This window comes from Mauremys reevesii, linkage group 7, assembly GCF_016161935.1.
Source record: "Mauremys reevesii isolate NIE-2019 linkage group 7, ASM1616193v1, whole genome shotgun sequence".
Lineage (NCBI taxonomy): Eukaryota > Metazoa > Chordata > Testudines > Geoemydidae > Mauremys > Mauremys reevesii.
Genome location: NC_052629.1, coordinates 98,841,908 through 98,861,533, shown reverse-complemented (window position 1 = coordinate 98,861,533; position 19,626 = coordinate 98,841,908). Strand labels below are relative to the sequence as shown.

Sequence of the window (19,626 nt, the reverse complement as noted above, 5' to 3'; positions counted from 1 at the left end):
TAACTTGAGTATTATTAGAATCAGAATATCAGGGTTGGAAGGGACCTCAGGAGGTCATCTAGTCCAACCCCCTGCTCAAAGCAGGACCAATCCCCAGCTAAATCATCCCAGCCAGGGCTTTGTCAAGCCTGACCTTAAAAACCTCTAAGGAAAGAGATCCCACCACTTCCTTGGGTAACCCATTCCAGTGCTTCATCACCCTCCTAGTGAAAAGGTTTTTCCTAAATCCAACCTAAACCTCCCCCACTGCAACTTGAGACCATTACTCCTAGCTGTGTGATCCGCTACCACTGAGAACTGTCTAGATCCATCCTCTTTGGAACCCCCTTTCAGGTAGTTGGAAGCAGCTATCAAATCCGCCCTCATTCTTCTCTTCTGCAGACTAAATAATCCCAGTTTCCTCAGCCTCTCCTCATAAGTTATGTGCTCCAGTCCCCTAATCATTTTTGTTGCCCTCCACTGGACTCTTTCCAGTACTCCAGAGGAGGCCTCACCAATCCCGAATAGAAGGGAATGATCACATCCCTCAATCTGCTGGCAATTCTCCTACTTATACAGCCCCAAATGCCATTAGCCTTCTTGGCAACAAGGGCACACTGTTGCCTCTATCCACCTTCACATCCACTGTAACCACTAGGTCCTTTTCTGCAGAACTGCTGCCTAGCCACTCGGTCCCTAGTCTGTAGCAGTGAATGGGATTCTTCCATCCTAACTGAAGGATTCTGCACTTGTCCTTGTTGTACCTCATCAGATTTCTTTTGGCCCAATCCTCTAATTTGTCTAGGTCCCTCCAGCGTATCTATCACTCCTCCCAGTTTAGTGTCATCTGCAAACTTGCTGAAGGTGCAGTCCACGCCATCCTCCAAATCATTAATGAAGATATTGAACAAAACCAGCCCCAGGACTCACCCTTGGGGCACTCCGCTTCATACCGGCTGTCAACTAGACATGGAGCCATTGATCACTACCCACTGAGCCCGATGATCTAGACAGCTTTCTATCCACCTTATAGTCCATTCATCCAGCCCATACTACTTTAACTTGCTGGCAAGAATACTGTGGGAGACCGTATCAAAGGCTTTGCTAAAGTCAAGGAATAACACGTCCACTGTTTTCCCTCATCCACAGAGTCAGTTATCTTGTAATTGAAGGTAATTAGGTTAGTCAGGCATCACTTGCCCTTGGTGAATCCATGCTGACTGTTCCTGATCATTTTTCCCTCATTTTCTAAGTGCTTCAAAATTGATTCCTTGAGGACCTGCTCCATGATTTTTCCAGAGACTGAGGTGAGGCTGACTGGCCTGTAGTTCCCCAGATCCTCCTTCTTCCCTTTTTTAAAGATGGGCACTACATTAGCCTTTTTCTAGTCATCCGGGACCTCCCCCAATTGCCATGAGTTTTCAAAGATAATGGCCAATGGCTCTGCAATCACATCCGCCAACTCCTTTAGCACTCTCGGATGTAGTGCATCCGGCCCCATGGACTTGTGCCCGTCCAGCTTTTCTAAATAGTCCCAAACCACTTCTTTCTCCACTGAGGGCTGGTCACCTCCTCCCCATACTGTGCTGCCCAGTGCAGTGGTCTGGGAGCTGACCTTGTTCGTGAAGACAGAAGCAAAAAAGCATTGAGTACATTAGCTTTTTCCACATCCTCTGTCACTAGGTTGCCTCCCCCATTCAGTAAGGGGCCCACACTTTCTTTGACCTTCTTGTTGCTAACATACTTGTAGAAACTCTTCTTGTTATTCTTAACATCCCTTGCTAGCTGTAACTCCAAGTGTGATTTGGCCTTTCTGATTTCACTCCTGCACGCCTGAGCAATATTTTTATACTCCTCCCTGGTCATTTGTCCAATCTTCTACTTCTTGTAAGCTTCTTTTTTGTGTTTAAGATCAGCAAGGATTTCACTGTTAAGCCAATCTGGTCGCTTGCCATATTTACTATTCTTCCTACACATCGGGATGGTTTGTGCCTGCACCCTCAATAAGGATTCTTTAAAATACAGCCAGCTGTCCTGGACTCCTTTCCCTGTCATGTTATTCTCCCAGGGGATCCTACCCATCAGTTCCCTGAGAGAGTCAAAGTCTGCTTTTCTGAAGTCCAGGGTCCGAATTCTGCTGCTCTCCTTTCTTCCTAGTGTCAGGATCCTGAACTGGACCATCTCATGGTCACTGCCGCCCAGGTTGCCACCCACTTCTACTTCCCCTACTAATTCTTCCCTGTTTGTGAGCAACAGGTCAAGAAGAGCTCTGCCCCTAGCTGGTTCCTCCAGCACTTGCACCAGGAAATTGTCCCCTACACTTTCCAAAAACCTACTGGATTGTCTGTGCACTGCTGTATTGCTCTCCCAGCAGATATCGGGGTGATTGAAGTCCCCCATGAGAACCAGGGCTTGTGATCTAGTAACTTCTGTTAGTTGCCTGAAGAAAGCCTCGTCCACCTCATCTCCTTGGTCTGGTGGTCTATAGCAGACTCCCACCACAACATCACCCTTGTTGCTCACACTTCTAAACTTAATTCACAGACTCGCAGGTTTTTCTGCAGTTTCATACTGGAGCTCTGAGCAGTCATACTGTTCTCTTACATACAATGCAACTCCCCACCTTTTCTGCCCTGCCTGTCCTTCCTGAATAGTTTATATCCATCCATGACAGTACTCCAGTCATGTGAGTTATCCCACCCAGTCTCCATTATTCCAATAACATCATAATTCCTTGACTGTACCAGGACTTCCAGTTCTCCCTGCTTGTTTCCCAGGCTTCTTGCATTTGTGTATAGGCACTTAAGATAACTCGCTGATCGTCCTGCTTTCTCAATAGGAGGCAAGAGTCCTCCCCTCTTGCACTCTCCTACTCATGCTTCCTCCTGGTATCCCACTTCCCCACTTACCTTAATCTTTAGACCTCTCAAAACTGAGCCCAGATTTTACAATTTGTAATTCATAACCATTGTTAGCAATCTATTTGTTAGCTATTGTTAGCAATCTATAAAGAAGTGCATAAATTAGCCATCTACATATTTATTCCTTAAAGCTAAACCTCTTCTTTTTATAATCATGATTTTAAAATCTTGGAATAAAGACTCAAAGTAAATTAGTATGCGGAATCTTACTGTTCTTAAATGCATTTTAGATACTTCTCTAGTACCCAGTATCTATGTGTTGTAGGTGATGACTCATTGTTAGGTTACTGTATTTGGCCAGGCAAATAAAACATTTTAAGGCTATTTCTCCAAGGAAAGCCTGGATGTTAAATGTGGTTGTTTGAACACAAAATAAGATTCTCCCATTTCTAAATAGCCAGCATAAGATCCCATTGTAACTTACAGACAGAGGCCTACCCTGGTGGCAGATCAGAGCTAAACCACCACGATGGGAGCTCACACATGGTTTTCTCTTACACCAAGAAAATGAACTAGTGAGTGCTGTCTCATATGTTGGGTAATCCAATGAGGGCACCTCAAATGGGGGCATCCTGCACCACCCAAGTGTCCAGAGGTTGATGAATCTTTGCCCTGTACCAACTAATTTGGTTTCAAGATGTTAAGGGTTAATACTATTCCCTGTGGTTTGGATCTATCCATCTGACGAAGTGCGTGTTGCCCAGGGTATTTCACACATGAAACTTGTAAAGTATATGAAAAGGTTTGGTCATCTAAATCAATGTGCTCAACAAAACTGTCTATTTATAATGAGTAAAGTGAATGAGCAATAGTGTGAAAGATGGGTCCATCTAACTGTGCTCAATAATAAAGGGCTATAATAAGGAGATTAATAATACCAAGTATGATACTAAGTATATAATATCTTTTGAAATAATCTGTTTTGACAGCTAATTCTGCTTTGTTTTTGTTTTTTTTTAGTGTTTTCTGAAAGACATGGATTCAAATATGGTATAATGGTCTACATTATTTGGATTGAAAAACTGGTATCTTAATTTACATAGAAGCTGTAAATCAAACAAAAGTACCATATGCAATGTACTCTATCCAATAAGTTGTGTTATCACCTTAACAGATTTGGGTTGCTTAAGAAAGACTTATGCTCCAATGCGTCTGTTAGTCTATAAGCTTTTGTGGGTGAAATTTCCACTACATGCATCTTAGAATCATAGAATCTCAGGGTTGGAAGGGACCTCAGGAGGTCATCTAGTCCAACCCCCTGCTCAAAGCAGGACCAAACCCAACTAAATCATCCCAGCCAGGGCTTTGTCAAGCCTGACCTTAAAAACCTCTAAGGAAGGAGATTCCACCACCTCCCTAGGTAACCCATTCCAGTTCTTCACCACCCTACTAGTGAAAAAGTTTTTCCTAATGTCCAACCTAAACCTCCCCCTCTGCAACTTGAGACCATTACTCCTTTTTCTGTCATCTTCTACCACTGAGAACAGTCTAGATCCATCCTCTTTGGAACCCCCTTTCAGGTAGTTGAAAGCAGCTATCAAATCCCCCCTCATTCTTCTCTTCTGCAGACTAAACAATCCCAGTTCCCTCAGCCGCTCCTCATAAGTCATGTGCTCCAGCCCCCCTAATAATTTTTGTTGCCCTCCGCTGGACTCTCTCCAATTTATCCACATCCTTCTTGTAGTGTGGGGCCCAAAACTGGACACAGTACTCCAAATGAGGCCTCACCAGTGCTGAGTAGAGGGGAATGATCACATCCCTCGATCTGCTGGAAATGCCCCTACTTATACAACCCAAAATGCCATTAGCCTTCTTGGCAACAAGGGCACACTGTTGACTCATATTCAGCTTTTCGTCCACCGTAACCCCTAGGTCCTTTTCTGCAGAACTGCTGCCCAGCCATTCGGTCCCTAGTCTGTAGCAGTGCATGGGATTCTTCCGTCCTAAGTGCAGGACTCTGATGAAGTGGGTATTCATCCATGAAAGTTTATGCTCCAATACGTCCGTTAGTCTATAAGGTGCCACAGGACTCTTTGTCGCTTTTTACAGATCCAGACTAACACAGCTACCCCTCTGATACTTTAAGAAAAACTGTTCAAGTTATTGATCAGTCTCTCATTTGTTTCTTCCAGTAAAGGTTTTGGAGCAAGGTATAGTAATTCAACTGCAGGACCTTTTAGCAGATATCTGGAGTCTGATTTATTTCTAATCTATTTTCCATCCATTTTATTAAAACTTTTTGGGGGCAAAATGCTCTTTTGAAGATTTACAGTGATAGATAAACCCGAGATACTAGAAATGAGCTCAGAACAAATCATCTTCAATTCCTGGATGAGTTCATGGGAACTGGTATCCTCCTGTAAGTACTTTAAAATCATCGCTCTCCATGTGGACTCTGTGTTACACCATTCATTTGAAACTATTACTTTAAATCACCATCCCTCAGGGCTCTATATTCTAGACTTTTAAATATTTCTATTTTCCCATTTTACAGTACTATTTGCAGGCCTGTGTTTGATTATCATATTTATGCAGATCTCTACCCTTCTCTTTGTTCCTGAAGTTTCTAATGAGCTGGTACAGCAATCTATTTCTAGCCTCTTTGCAATCTTAGCTTGGATGTTTCTTAGCTTTTTGGATCTAAATAAAAAAAAGGTTTTAATTAGCCCAAATCAACATCTGAAATCTTTTACTGTACTCTCAGATTAAATTAGGTTCCACTGATTAATACTCAAGAATAAAAACCCAACATGCTGTCTCTGGTTCTTAAATGTCATCTATGAAGCATGTTAATACTGTCATCCAAAATTCCTACCAGTCTATATGGAGCCAGAGATCTTGTGCTAGATTTCGAGCTGCCTAAGTCATCAAGGGCTGGGAGCACTGTGCACACAGCACAATCAACCCCTCTGGGGGAAGAAGGGCTTCGCTTCACTTGAGCATTTCCCTTGGATGACCCAGGAGTGTTGTTCACTGACACGAGGGGAGCAGTGTCAAGCAATGCTTAGCAAGTAGAAGGCAAGTGAAAGAAGCAATCAGGGGATTTCTGCAAAAAAATCTGGCATTTTCTGGGGAATATTTCTAGTCTATGGCTCATACTTACTCAAATGGATCTGAAGACTCTCATGTGTGCTTTGGTCTTCTTCAGACTGTAGGATGGAATTCATTGTTGACTAGTATTTGTTTGGGTTCTGTAATGTGTCTTCCATTTCTGTAGAGTCAGGAAGCTAAATTCCTAATAATGACTAATGTCTTACTTTATCTCTCCAGCTCTAGATGCTCTCTACAGGTTTCTGGCTTATCAATATACCAACTTCAAATTTTAAATATTTGATTGTTTACAAGACTATATGTTTTTCACCAAGATATCTCCTGTCCTGTGTCTCCTGCTCAGTCTTGATAATATTTCAGTTGTGGGCTGCATCATTTTGTGTGTGGCCCACTGTATTTTGTACTTCACCTGTGGGATTTTTTGTGAATTAGATCTGCAGAATGTTTGGCTGCCTGTCAGACTAAGTTCTAGACTTACTTCTTTGGCTGTTCTTTCAACTAATTTATAAACATTTTTATTATGTTTTTGGTTAGCTGCTCTCTGTGATGCTTGCAATAAGAACACTATATAAAATGAAATGAGTATTTGATTATCTGGTTGATTTCCTGAATGTTTGATTGACAGGCTGAACAACCAACAGACTGACCTGTTTTATTATTGTAGTGATTCTCTTTGAAGTATTAATTGTGTCTTGTGTCCAGCTGTATTTAACCAGGAGTTATAGCTATTATCTAAAATCTTCATTCTATTATTAAAAGAATTAATGATTGCATTATGTTTTTCTATGCACAAGAAGGAAAGATTTCCTTGTGCTTGTAAAAAGCTAATAAGAATATGATGGCTTTTGTTGTCTGTTATGAGAGTAAATTTAGAGAGGTATGGATGCTGTTTGGAGACTTTGTAAGTAAACAACATTAGGGTTTTTCACCCTTAGATAAAGGTGTGTTACTCTCAGTAACATTAATAGGAGGGACATGTTTACAAGAGATGTTCAAAAAGTTCAATATACCCCTAAAGTTTCACTGCATTCAGACAATGTTATAGAAATGATCATTTCAGTTAGAAAACTCAAAGATCATAGAATCATAGAATATTAGGGTTGGAAGAGACCTCAGGAGGTCATCTAGTCCAATTCCCTGCTCAAAGCAGGACCAACACCAACTAAAGGATCCCTGCCAGGGCTTTGTCAAGCTGGGCCTTAAAAACCTCTAAGGATGGAGATTCCACCACCTCCCTAGGTAGCCCATTCCAGTGCTTCACCACCCTCCTAGTGAAATAGTGTTTCCTAATATCCAACCTAGACCACCCCCACTGCAACTCGAGACCATTGCTTCTTGTTCTGTCATCTGCCACCATTGAGAACAGCCTAGCTCCATCCTCTTTGGAACCCCCCTTCGGGTAGTTGAAGGCTGCTATCAAATCCCCCCTCACTCTTCTCTTCTGCAGACTAAATAATCCCAGTTCCCTCAGCCTCTCCTCGTAACTCATGTGCCCCAGCCCACTAATCATTTTTGTTGCCCTCCACTGGACTCTCTCCAATTTGTCCACATCCCTTCTGTAGTAGGGGGACCAAAACTGGACAGAGTACTCCTGGTGTGGCTCACCAGTGCCGAATAGAGGGGATTAATCACTTCCCTCAACTGCTGGCAATGTTCCTACTAATGGAGCCATTGGCCTTCTTGTTACAATGAGTTAGTGTTGCAGGCAAAGCTTAATATTTAAGACAGATAACAGGTTGCCGAGTGCATGCTTCTTTTGGCACATTTTGTTAAAAGTACAGAAATTATGACTGGGTGATGTTTCTTTCTAATATTGGAATATGTTACTATTACAGTACTGATGTTAAATGATATAATTTTAAAATGTTAATATGTTAAGTAAAGGATCACTGGGACACATGCAGACAACATCTCTAGCAACCGAATACAAAAGGCTTGGAAATACCTCAAATTACATGGAATATTTCAATGAGAGAATTTAAGACTCCTAACATGCATTCTTGATATGGTGTGCTATACAGAGTTTCCCATTAAAATCAGCATTTGCCAGTTGGCAATCAGGCATATCTGAGATACCACCGTTTTTCCTTACACTTATGGCTTGTTTTCACTGCAATGTTAGCTCAAGGTATAACTCAAGCTTTGCCCCAATCCAGCTCCTGTCCACTCATAAAATCTCTAGCTCAAGTTAAATGATGTTTAAACCTGAGCTAGCTGGCCCATCAGGAGATGTGGGGTGAAGTCTAAGCACTGTTGCCACTCAAGATAGCAATGCAATGGGGAGCCAGCTACAGGCTACAAATGTGATTTAGCACAACTCATCAGATGCTAATCACTCTGCTAATCCAGTCCCTCCCTGCTGCTATCAAATTACTTTGTGTGGCTGAGGGTTGTTTCACAGTATGGCCACTGACACTCAAGCTATGCTAGCTCGCATACAGTAACTCAAATACAGTAATTCAAGTTAACTGTTGCAGTGAAGAAAAACAGCTATGATATCAAGGGCAAATTATGGCTTTTTAACAGGAGGGAGGGATAGCTCAGTGGTTTGAGCATTGGCCTGCTAAACCCAGGGTTATAAATTCAATCCTTGAGGGGGCCACTTAGGGATCTAGGGCAAAAATCAGTACTTGGTCCCACTAGTGAAGGCAGGGGTCTAGACTCAATGACCTTTCAAGGTCCCTTCCAGTTCCAGGAGATTGCTATATCTCCAATTTTTTTTTTTATTTAATGGCCAGCACCATAATTTATTATATGTACTCTGTATATCAAATGAAACGGCTGAAAATAAATTGCAAATTATAATCCATCATTACTTTATAAATTAAGCATTAGCCATAAATGTCATATAAACCTAGATAGTTTTATTTGATCTTCAAGGATATAAAAGCACATCTAGGGCCAGATTTTCAGTGAAAAGTCTGCATTTGCAAAATTGAGGTTCAGATTTCTGAACGTTTGAGTGTTTGCTAAAGCAAACAGGAAACATGGCAAAGAAAGTGGACATACTCAACTTTAGGATTGATTCAAAGCATTAAGAACCAGTGTTTGAGACATCCTGTCTGACAAAAAAGACCTCCAGAGCTGAAAGCATAAATTTCTACAGACTGAACTAAAGTGCAAGGGTCTACAGCTGGGGCTGTCACAGATTCACATTCTCTGTTTATCAAACATATAACATAACACACACTGACCAGTGGGTTACATGTATATGCACAACTTAGAATTAGATAAATCTACAGGCATGGGCTCACACACACACAATAACCTGATTTTCAGAAATCACACGCAACTGTGTGAGTAGCAGGACCCATATGAGTCAACAGTAATTGAATGGTGCTCAGCACCTGCCAGGACTAGGCCTGAAATCAACTCTGGACGTGTACAAGAGAATATTATTATTCAAACTTGGATCATTTTGCAGTGGGGTTCACTGTCATTATCCAGGTTATCGTGAGCAGTATTAGTGAATGCTTTTGGAAGCTGTCATTTTCTGCTGACAGAACATAAAAACATGAAAACATAAGAATGGCCATACTGGGTCAGACCAATCGTCCATCTAGCTCAGTATCCTGTATGCCAATGCCAACAGTAGCCAATGCCAGATGCTTCAGAGGGAATGAACAGAATAGGGTAATTATAGAGTGATCCATCCTGTTGTCCAATCCCAGAGCATGGAATTGCATCTCTGATTATCCTATCCTTCGGGAACGTATCTAATTCTTTTTTAAACCCAATTATGCTTTTGGCCTTCACAGCATCCCCTGGCAATGAGTTCCACAGGTTGATTGGGCATTGTGTGAAGTATTTCCTTATGTTTGTTTTAAACATGCTCCCTATTAATTTTACTGGGTGGCCACTGGTTCTTGTGTTATGTGTATAACACTTCCTTATTCACTTCTCCAAACCATTCATGATTTTATAGATCTCTATCGTAACCCCCTTAGTCATCCCTTCTCTAAGATGAACAGTCCCAGCATTTTTAATCTCTCCTCATTTTTGTTGCCATTTTTTGTACTTTTCCCAATCATAATATATCTTTTTAAAGATGGGGCAACCAGAACTGCACGCAGTATTCAAGGTGTAGGCATACTATGGATTTATATAATGGCACTATGATATTTTGTCTTGTTGTCTATCTTTTTCCTAATGGTTCCTAACACTCTGTTAGCATTTTTGACTGCTTCTGCACATTGAATAGATGTTTTCAGAGAACTATCCACAATGACTCCAAAATCTCCATCTTGCATCATAACAGTTACTTTAGACTCCATCATTTTGTATGTATAGTTGGGATTATGTTTTCCAATGTGCATTACTTTGCAATTATCAACATTAAATTTCATCTGCCATTTTGTTGCCCAGTTCTGTGAAACCCCTTTATAACTCTTTGCAGTCAGTTTGGACTTAACTATCTTGAGTAATTTTGTATCAGCTGCAAATTTTGCCATCTCACTGTTTATCTCTTTTTCCAGATCATTTATGAATATGTTGAATAGCGCTGGTCCCAGTACAGATCTGCTATTTACCTCTCTCCATTGTGAAAACTCAACATATATTCTTATCCTTGTCTCCTATTTTTTAATTAGATACAAGAAGACTTTCCCCCTTATCCCATGACTCCTTACTTTGCTAAGAGCCATTGGTGAGGGATGTCATCAAAGGCTTTCTGGAAGTCCAAGTACACTATATCCACCGGATCACCCTTGTCCGCATGCTTGTTGACACCCTTAAAGAATTCTAATACTGTACATTGTGAGCCATGATTTCCCTTTACAAAAGCTGTGTTGACTCTTCACTCATCATAGTGTGTTCATCTATCTATCTGATAATTCTGTTCTGTACTGAAGTTTCAACCCATTTGCCTGGTACTGAAGTTAGGCTCACCAGCCTGTAATTGGCAGGATCACTTCTGGGACTGTTTAAAAATATTGGTATTACATTAGCTATCTGACTGTCAAACCACATTTAGTAGTTCTGCAATTTCATATTTGAGTTCCTTCAGAACTCTTGGATGAATACTGTCGGGTCCTGGTGACTTATTATTGTTTGATTTATCAATTTGTTCCAAAACCTCCTCCACACCTCATTAAACAATATACATCAGGATGCAAAATATTGCACGTACTCCGTCCAACCCATCTTACACTTGCCCACAAGGTAACCCTATGTAGTTACTTTTATTGGTCACACAGTATACAAATGAAAGCTAGGAATGTGTGCAGATTCTAATATTTGTATTGTATTTGTGTTTCTATTTGCTGCAGTATTTTTAGCGCCTCAGGGGTCACATTTAGAAAGGATCTGTTCTATTGTCCCCATCAATAGCTTCCTAAGACTATAAAAAAACCCACAATAACATAAACACAAGTTAAAATACAGAGATAATGGAGTGTCTTTGGGTTCTCTGAACAACCTTATTCAAAACTAATATGTATGCTTTCTTGACTGTACAAGACTTTTACACTTTTATTCATCATTATTACTAAAAGTTTTTCACTTATTAGCTAATAGCAGATGGACCTGCCACAGCTTCATCAATAGGTAAAACCAAATTTGAAAAAAGGGACATTCTTCCATCCTGGTAAAAAGATGGCAGTTTGGCAGTCAAAGGTGTATTGTGTCTTCAGAGAGAGAGGACCAAGAACCAATTTTATTTAAATGATGTCTTCAAAACAAATTCAGAGCAAAATATTTGGTATATTTTACAAGGTGGGTATGCTTCTTTGTGTTTCTGGTCAATAACCTCAGTGTCTTTTGCAATGAAATGAAAATTGACATCTATGTAGCGCAAATATTCTCCATGTGGAAAAACTGTATACTTAAATAGCCTGTGTTTGATGATTCAAGGGCATATTGCAAGGCCCATCTGTTTTTTTTTTAATGTTTAGGGAGGGTGGAATTTTATGATGGTGGTCTTGTTTCTATAATGTGGGCAGGGGGGGTTGATTTTTTTATGCATCAGATGAACCAATTGGGTGATTAATTATTAAAGGGGAAAAGTCAGCTTAATTTATTTATTTTATTCTGTATGAATTATGTATTTTAAAATGTGTTATATCTCCTAGAGCTTTTCGGATAAGTTATCTTTGTATATATTGAAAGAAATAATAAATAATAGGCCCATAACTACCAAAATGTGGGTATGCTCTGGCTTCCAAAAATTAAAAAAGCATGTGTTCTCTACTGCACCCCCTCCTCTGCTCTGACTTCACTTTTATGGGGCATGGAAGATTTGGGGTTTTTCCATCACAAATACAAATGACATAAACACATGCACAAACTGAACATTCATAAAGTCTCCTGAGACAATTAGAAAAAGATAAGGAGAGCAAGCAAGCAAGTGAGACAGTGAGAAAGAGAAAGCAAGAACAAGTGCATGTTCTGATTGTTCCAAGAAACCAGCACCAAATTACAGAAAGGGAAAAATATACCTTATATGAGTAACACTTACGTCATAAGTGTCTGATCTGGACCCAAGCCTGCATTTTAAGTGTGCTAGTAAGTGCAGAACTGGGCTCTCTTTCAGAGCTCTAACAGTATTTTCTGGTAAGCAAAGTTCAATATTTTGCCAAGTTTGTATCTTGTAATCTTACAGATTGTTGGTTTGCCATTTTAATTATTTTGTAATTGTGATATCATCTTAAGAAATGTCTTTGTATAGCTAGGCACCCCCGTGTATCACGTTGGATTAAATGCCAGGGCTACATGTGCTGATGTGGTACTGTATTTCATTTTTAGATACAATATGCTTCATCTTGATTTGCAGCAAATGACCCCAGGCTACATAAGTACCCATTCACTGGGATAATACCATACCCTTTACTGCCTTATTTCACAGAAGAATTTTGATATTAGCAAATAATCTCACGTGGCCACACTCAGCCACAAAGCAATCTAAACTGTGGGCTACTCTGAGCAACAGACACACAGACTCACTCCTAGGTTGCAGTTCCAGCAACAAAAAAAGTTCAAATTTGTTTAGCAACTTCCTCCCATTTTAACATCATTTTGTTCAGAATTTTTTTAATCTTGTTTTTGCTTCATCAGTCCTTTAAAATCTAAAATTTTTATCTTCATTTACTAAGATCTTGATTTTGTAAACACTACTGAGCAGAGTGATTACTATGAAAAGTCCCATTGACTTTAAGCAGGAAGTTTGGTCTTGTGGTTAATGCATTAGACTAGAACTCTGCCACAGACTTCCTGTATGACCTTGCACAAGTCACTTAGGGTCAGATTTTTAGAGGTACTGAGGGGCCTAAATATGCAGGTAACTGCTTAATTCCCCTTGTCTGCAATGGGAGTTAGGCTCTTCTGCAAATCCCATTAGGTAATTTGCATATTTAGATGCCTAAATACCTTTAAAAATCTGTGCCTTAATCACTCTGTGCCTTAGTTCCCCATCTGTAAAATGGGAATGAAAATATCTCCTGTCTCCTTCTGATTGTCCATTTATACCATAAGATCTTTGCAGTAGGGTCTGCTTCTCACTGTGCCCCTGTGTAGTGCTGGATACAATGGGACCCTAACCTTAGCTGTGGTCTCTAAGTGCTACTTGTAATGCCAAAAAATAAGTACTGTGCTTAGTAATACAAAAGTGTTTTCAGGATTGGTTCCTATGCAGTAGTGATGACCTTTGATATATATTTTTGTTGTTTCTATGGAGACATACTTGGGCCGGAACCTTTCTTGAAGCATGATAGTCAAGGCTTGGTATGTCTGAAAAAATGGGTTGTAGGCCCCAAGGCAAATGAAGACAGTTGAGAGCTTGCTTGGGTCTAATTTTCTATAATACTATGAAGATGCAAAAAGAGAGAGCTTTTAAACAAAATCAGAAAAGGCTTACTTAAAAACTAGAGGCTTGCAAAAGAATGCTAGTCCAAGGGACAGAAATATAAGATTAAATTTATCCAAATGGAATAGGCTTAAAAAAACCAGCAGTGCAGAAATCTGCTTCTGAAAGGGCTTTTTAGCCTGAGGAATCCAGTGAGATGCTATGACTGGAAGAAGAGTGCAGCTGTGCTCCTTTGCAGCAGAACTATCTTGCCAAGATTTCTTGTTCACAGTGTTGTTAAACATAGCTAGTTTCTCATCTGCATATTGAAGCTTGTTTTAAGAGTAAGCAAAGTTCAGAGATTTCTATTTCCCACCAAGCTACTTACCCAGTACAACACATCAGTCCATCCTTCCATGGTTATACACTGGAACACAGTTAACATCGCAAAGGCAAAATTGTCAAAGTTGGTTATGCCTCCATTTGGTCCGACCCAGCCGCCCCTACATTCAGTGCCATTTATGGCACACTGACGTCCATTCCCTGAGAATGCACAAGGTGCTGGATCATCTTCAATTAATATATCTGAAATTGACCAAAAACATTTCAGAATTCTGCATTCTCAACATTTTTGTGAAATAACTTGCTTGTGAGGAGAAACTCCAACACTGATGGACTACAGACAGCATTACTTGGAGAGATTATTCATTCAAGGCTTGATCCTGAAAGGTGCTGGGAGTGTAAGGGTAATGCAGGGCACTCATCTCTTAGGATCAAGTATACAGAGCTTTTCTTCCAATCTGGAAAAAGTAATCGGAGTGTCACAGCAAAACAGAAGGTAGGACAGATTGTTAATCACAAGGAGTTAACACTCTGTCCCACCTTGTATTTAGCTGTGACACCCTGATTACTTTTTCCAGACCTGAAAAAGAGGTCTGTGCAGGTCGAAAACTTGTCTCTTTCATCAGCAGAAGTTGGCCCATTTAAAGGTATTCTCTCACCTACCTTATCTCTCTCATGTTTTTGGAGCCAGCATGGCTACAACAGTGCAAATGAAATGACGCACGTTGCCAGCTGTAGGTAACACAATGAATTTTTCAATTACTGAAGTTTATCTAACATATGCTTTCTTCTCATTATTCTTTCTTCCTTTTTCCATCCCATATTAACAATTTCCTTCCTCTCAGCAGGTAAGCAGTCCCGGACTAGATCCTGCATTTAGTCTATTCCATTCCAGACCTCACTGGTGGAAATGTACCCTGCTTACAAAACTTCATTTCTCTAGTGATGATCTTTCACTCCTCCGAAGACCTCCCATACTAAATATTTTCACTGTATCATTTAAACGCACATCTGAATGTAGGAAGATTGGATTCCTCTATTACGCATCTCATTGCTTGCTCCTATAATCATGCTGCCCAAAGTGCTGAAGCAGAGAGACAGCCAGCTTTCTGCCTCAGGAGGGAATGTCTGCTCCGTGATATGACTAGCTCTTCACTAGTCTGGGATTCAAAATCCAATTACTGTGTTTCCCACTTTAGGCTGTCGCTACATTATTGGGCTGACCCTTTGGCTACATTTTTTTTAAAAACAAGATCAGTTCATAGCAAGTATCAGGGCTCTATTGTTTAGTTAGCATTTTAAAATTTAACACGCTTTTCCTAAAATCATGCAACCTTATGGAAACGAAGATTTACAATAGTTTTAACATCTAGGGCCTTATCATGCTCCCACTGAAGTCCCATTGACTTGAAAGGAAGTAGGATTGGTCCCTTATGTAAATTAATGGCTTAATTACTTACCTGAATCAACAAGAAAACATGATTTGTGCATTTTTCCAATAAAAAGTTCCAATCCTATAATAGCATAGATTATGATTACAAACAATACCAAAAGGGCAATATGGAGCAGGGGAACCATGGCTTTTATAATGGAGTTCAGGACAACTTGTAAACCTAAAAAAAAAAAAGCACACACACAGTGAGTTAGACTTTCTACAGCATTAACTTTTCCTGACTATGAAATCTTTTGCAGTGACACAATTAGAAACACATAGAAATGCCATCAATTTAACAAGTGTGGTGAACCTATGGTTTCCACTGAACAAAACACACCAAAAACTTCCTGCACCAGCTCACAGCCAGAATTTTCAAGCTGCTCAGTTTCAAAAGTGAATGTCCAAGCACAGGGCTGCTTTAAAAAATTTTAAAGCTTTGTATTCTGTTGCAAAATTCTAACTGAATATCGTCTGTGTTCAGCTAGTCTAATGTAATAGAAAGCAATGCTTGAAAGGCAGCAACAAGAATCCATACTCCTCAGATGGTATGAATTCCACGTGGTGCTGGGATTTTACATCGCCTGAAGAATCTTGAAAAATCCTGTGCTCAGGCCGTCATCTTGCAGTGAGCTCAGGGCAGGCAGGTGCAGGGGGGTCCATCTGCACAGAGCTCATTGCAGGAGTAGACCTTTGATCTGGAAGGTTTACAGTGTTGTTAGAGAGCACTGCACCTGTATGGTAAAGATCTTTAAAACTGATACACCGAAAACAACTTTAAAATATAAACATACTTGGACACATTCATTTACCTTTCACATTGTTTTTACAGTTTTTCCCTAAATGTCTATTGGTTAAATTCTGCACTGATAGCACTTCAAGCCTCAAGTGACTGGGGGCTGGCCCAGTATCAGTGAAGCAGAATATGGCTCGCTTGTATTTACCCATCACAGCATACCCTTCCCCTCCACCCCCATTCTGCTTGATTCTCCACTGAAGTTGTTTTCCTAAATCTGTGTCATCACAATCATTTCCATGGCAACAGATTATGATGTAATAAACACAGCATTATTAATTTGCTGCTGGATCAAATGTGGGAAGCTGGGTTGAGAAACAGAGAGGCCTGATTCAACTCAAAGCATCAATAATTAGTAATGAATGAAAGGGAGATACAAAGGATAATTAGAAAATTCAAGCATCTTTTTTAAATAATTGCTCTATTTTTCAAGTTTCCTACTTTTGGAAATTGCTCTTTTATTCCCTGTGGTGTAAGCATCAGTAAATCCCATTAAGATCAACAGGAGCTATTTGCGTGCAGGCAGGGCAGAAAACATGTTGTTTGCTTTGGCATACATTTACCTGCATATGGATAATTTTAGGAGTAGCTACATAGTATGTTTCCCGGGATTTGGGTATCAAAAATCTCAACTTTATTTTCTGATGCATTTGCTTTTGATGTTTAATTTACTTCATATAAAACTTCTAAAAGTTAAATGTATTCTTCTGTCTGCCTAGTGAACTGTGTAAGACGATCATACACTGAATGAGTTCACAATCCCTTATTCTACTTCAAACAGGATATCGTACATCTTGAAACACATTTTATCTACATAACCAGATAACGAAAGTCAACGTTACCCTGTCACTTTTATTCTACTCTCTAGAGCAGGAAGGTTAAATAATCTGAAAAGATAACACAATGGAATGGTTATTTTATTCACTCCAACAGAATTAAATAGAAAATAGCTTACTGGGCACTCCTGATACAAGCCGGAGAGGTCGCAACACACGAAAGGCTCTTAGGGCTTTGACATCAAAGCCACCTGGTTTGCCACCTGAGTGGCTACCTCCTTCTGTTTCTTTGGTTAATTGTTCCAAAATTACACTAAACAATCTACCAAATAAAAAAATAAGAAAGGTCATTATCACCATCCATTTACCAAGTAATCAAAAGTGTTAGGAAATTGCTTGAACTGAGAATAGTTCTGAAAAGCTGTTCAGCTGTTGAAATGACATATACTTACGTATTAAATCATGATACGAGGGTTATGAAGTGCAAGAGCTCCTAATCCCCCAAGAGAGGGATGATCACACGGTGTTAATTTAGTGGATATTCTGCTAGTATATAGTCTCTGCCAGTTTTACACAGATGAAACTACTTTATCACGGCTTTTTGTTCAAACATTTCAGATTGTGAGGTTTGCAAAATCAGTCTTTCCGTTAGAACATTAAATCGATAATGACAAGAAACTCCCAGTTTTAAACCGTGTAGATTATATGAATTCCCTATGACACTAAAGTTCAACATTCTAAACAGTCAGCAAAAGAAAAAAAAACCCACAAAAATATTCTCCTTACAGTCAGACATTTCATAAAGTGTTTCTTAACCGTCAGAAGCCATTTACTAAAATAGTGTCAGAATGGAAGTTCAGTAACCATAATGGTTAAAACTGAAGCAGATGGCTAAGGTCAGTGGTGGTCTCACGTTTTGTTTCATTTTTGCATGCTATATTTCAATTTGCGTTGTGAAAACTTCCATGTTTTGCTAGATTTCAGGTATGAGTCATGCAAGCCATAGTGAGCATCATCCAGTTTTCCACACAGAACTATCATGCAATGCCTGATCAGAACAGAGCCTAGTTCCACTGAAAGGTCTGTGAAGCTCAGCAAAAATGTCAATAAACTTGGCCTGTGTTTTAGGTTTATAAAATACACCTGAAAGCAGGAAAATTTTCTCCGGTTTTGAGTTTTGTCAGGAAAGTTTTTCACAGCTCTGGTTATAAATCATCAAGAATCACAGAGCTGCTAAGAAACAGATGTTATGTTTAGTAGCTTGCCGGAGCTGGAATACTGGAGGCTTTCCCTGGACCCCACAAACACCTAACTTGGGTCACCCCCCTTCCCCAGTCTGTCCCATTATCTGTGGAGCTCCTAGATCTTGGGGTCATGATCTGACCCACTGAATTTACACAAATCAGAGATCCCCATATTTTAAGAGATGGCAGAATGCAGACATTTAACAGGGTAATTAAATAGGGTCCTAACTGTAAGCATGTGAGTAATCGCACTGACTTCAGTGAAACTATTCATGTTCTTAAAGTTAGGCACATGCTTAAGCATGTTGCTGAAATCAGGGCCTGAGTGGGGGGAATGCTGTCAGGCACTCAGTGCATAAGTAATTCCTCAAATTAGAGGTCCACAGGTACAGTAAACTGCTGTGCAAGCTTCCTCCCTTAGGACCAATTCTGGACTCTTTTCTCAGGTAAAGCGCCCATTGAGAACAATGGAAATTTGGCCTGAAAAGAGAATGCAGGGCCAGGCACTAAACAAGTGGGTGGATTATTCTCTAAGCAATCCATAAACTGATTTCAATGAGAGTTTTGACTGAGTCGGGACAGAGAAAAATGTGCAGGGCTGGATTTCAGTTCTGCCAGCATACATCACTCCTGCCAAATCCATCAAGCTATAAAGCCATCAAGCCCTTGATTTTCTTTAAAACATAACATTTACTATCCAATACAGTGTACTAAGGCCATTTAATATTCTTTTAATTAAATGTCCAAATTATTTATGTTAGAAAACTGCCTTTTGTATATGCACCTTAATTTCTTGTCTTATAGATGTGCATTTTGGAATGGTTGTCATGATTTTGCCTTTGGAGCCATTACATTTTCTGCTGACAATGCACAGCAAGAGCATTTAATTTAATGTATCTAGTGCTGGACACCAGTGGCAGCTCCTTTGAAGCTATTAAAATGTAAATATGAAATTCCATAACAAATCCATTCAAAAGGAATCATATCTAGACATGATTCCTTCTTTACATAGGGTCAAATACAAAAATCAATTTTTCAGTAGGCTTCTCTTTTAAAGGTGCAAGTTAACCAAACAACTGGCTCTGTACTGGCTTATCATGTTCTGTAACTGATTATTTTAAAACTAGGGTGCTTGGGTAAGAGTGCTGCATTTCCTGTGAGCCACTGACCTGTTTTCTTTTACTCTGGATGCTGGGTTGGATCTTTGATTACATGGTTTGCACCTGGTACACCAAGCCTTCCTATTCTGAACTGGTGAAAGGGCAGGGACTTGGGTCATAGAATGAGGCTTTGAGTATCTGATGGGAC

General features: G+C 39.9%; 1 protein-coding gene across 6 annotated transcripts in view; it reads right to left on the bottom strand.

Annotated features, from left to right (window-relative positions):
- The window catches only part of CACNA1D (calcium voltage-gated channel subunit alpha1 D), a 351,709-nt gene that overhangs the window by 173,385 nt on the left and 158,698 nt on the right, over nt 1-19,626 (bottom strand). For 3 of the 6 annotated variants that reach the window (XM_039546606.1, XM_039546605.1, XM_039546604.1), the window contains exons 5-8: nt 19,488-19,616; nt 17,254-17,396; nt 15,531-15,683; nt 14,117-14,313 (exon numbers count right to left, since the gene is read on the bottom strand). In XM_039546606.1, coding sequence (XP_039402540.1) covers nt 14,117-14,313; nt 15,531-15,683; nt 17,254-17,396; nt 19,488-19,616 — 622 coding nt within the window. Of the gene's footprint in view, nt 1-14,116; nt 14,314-15,530; nt 15,684-17,253; nt 17,397-19,487; nt 19,617-19,626 lie in introns of those variants that run through there. The other 3 variants (XM_039546607.1, XM_039546608.1, XM_039546611.1) reach the window with 2 other exon arrangements.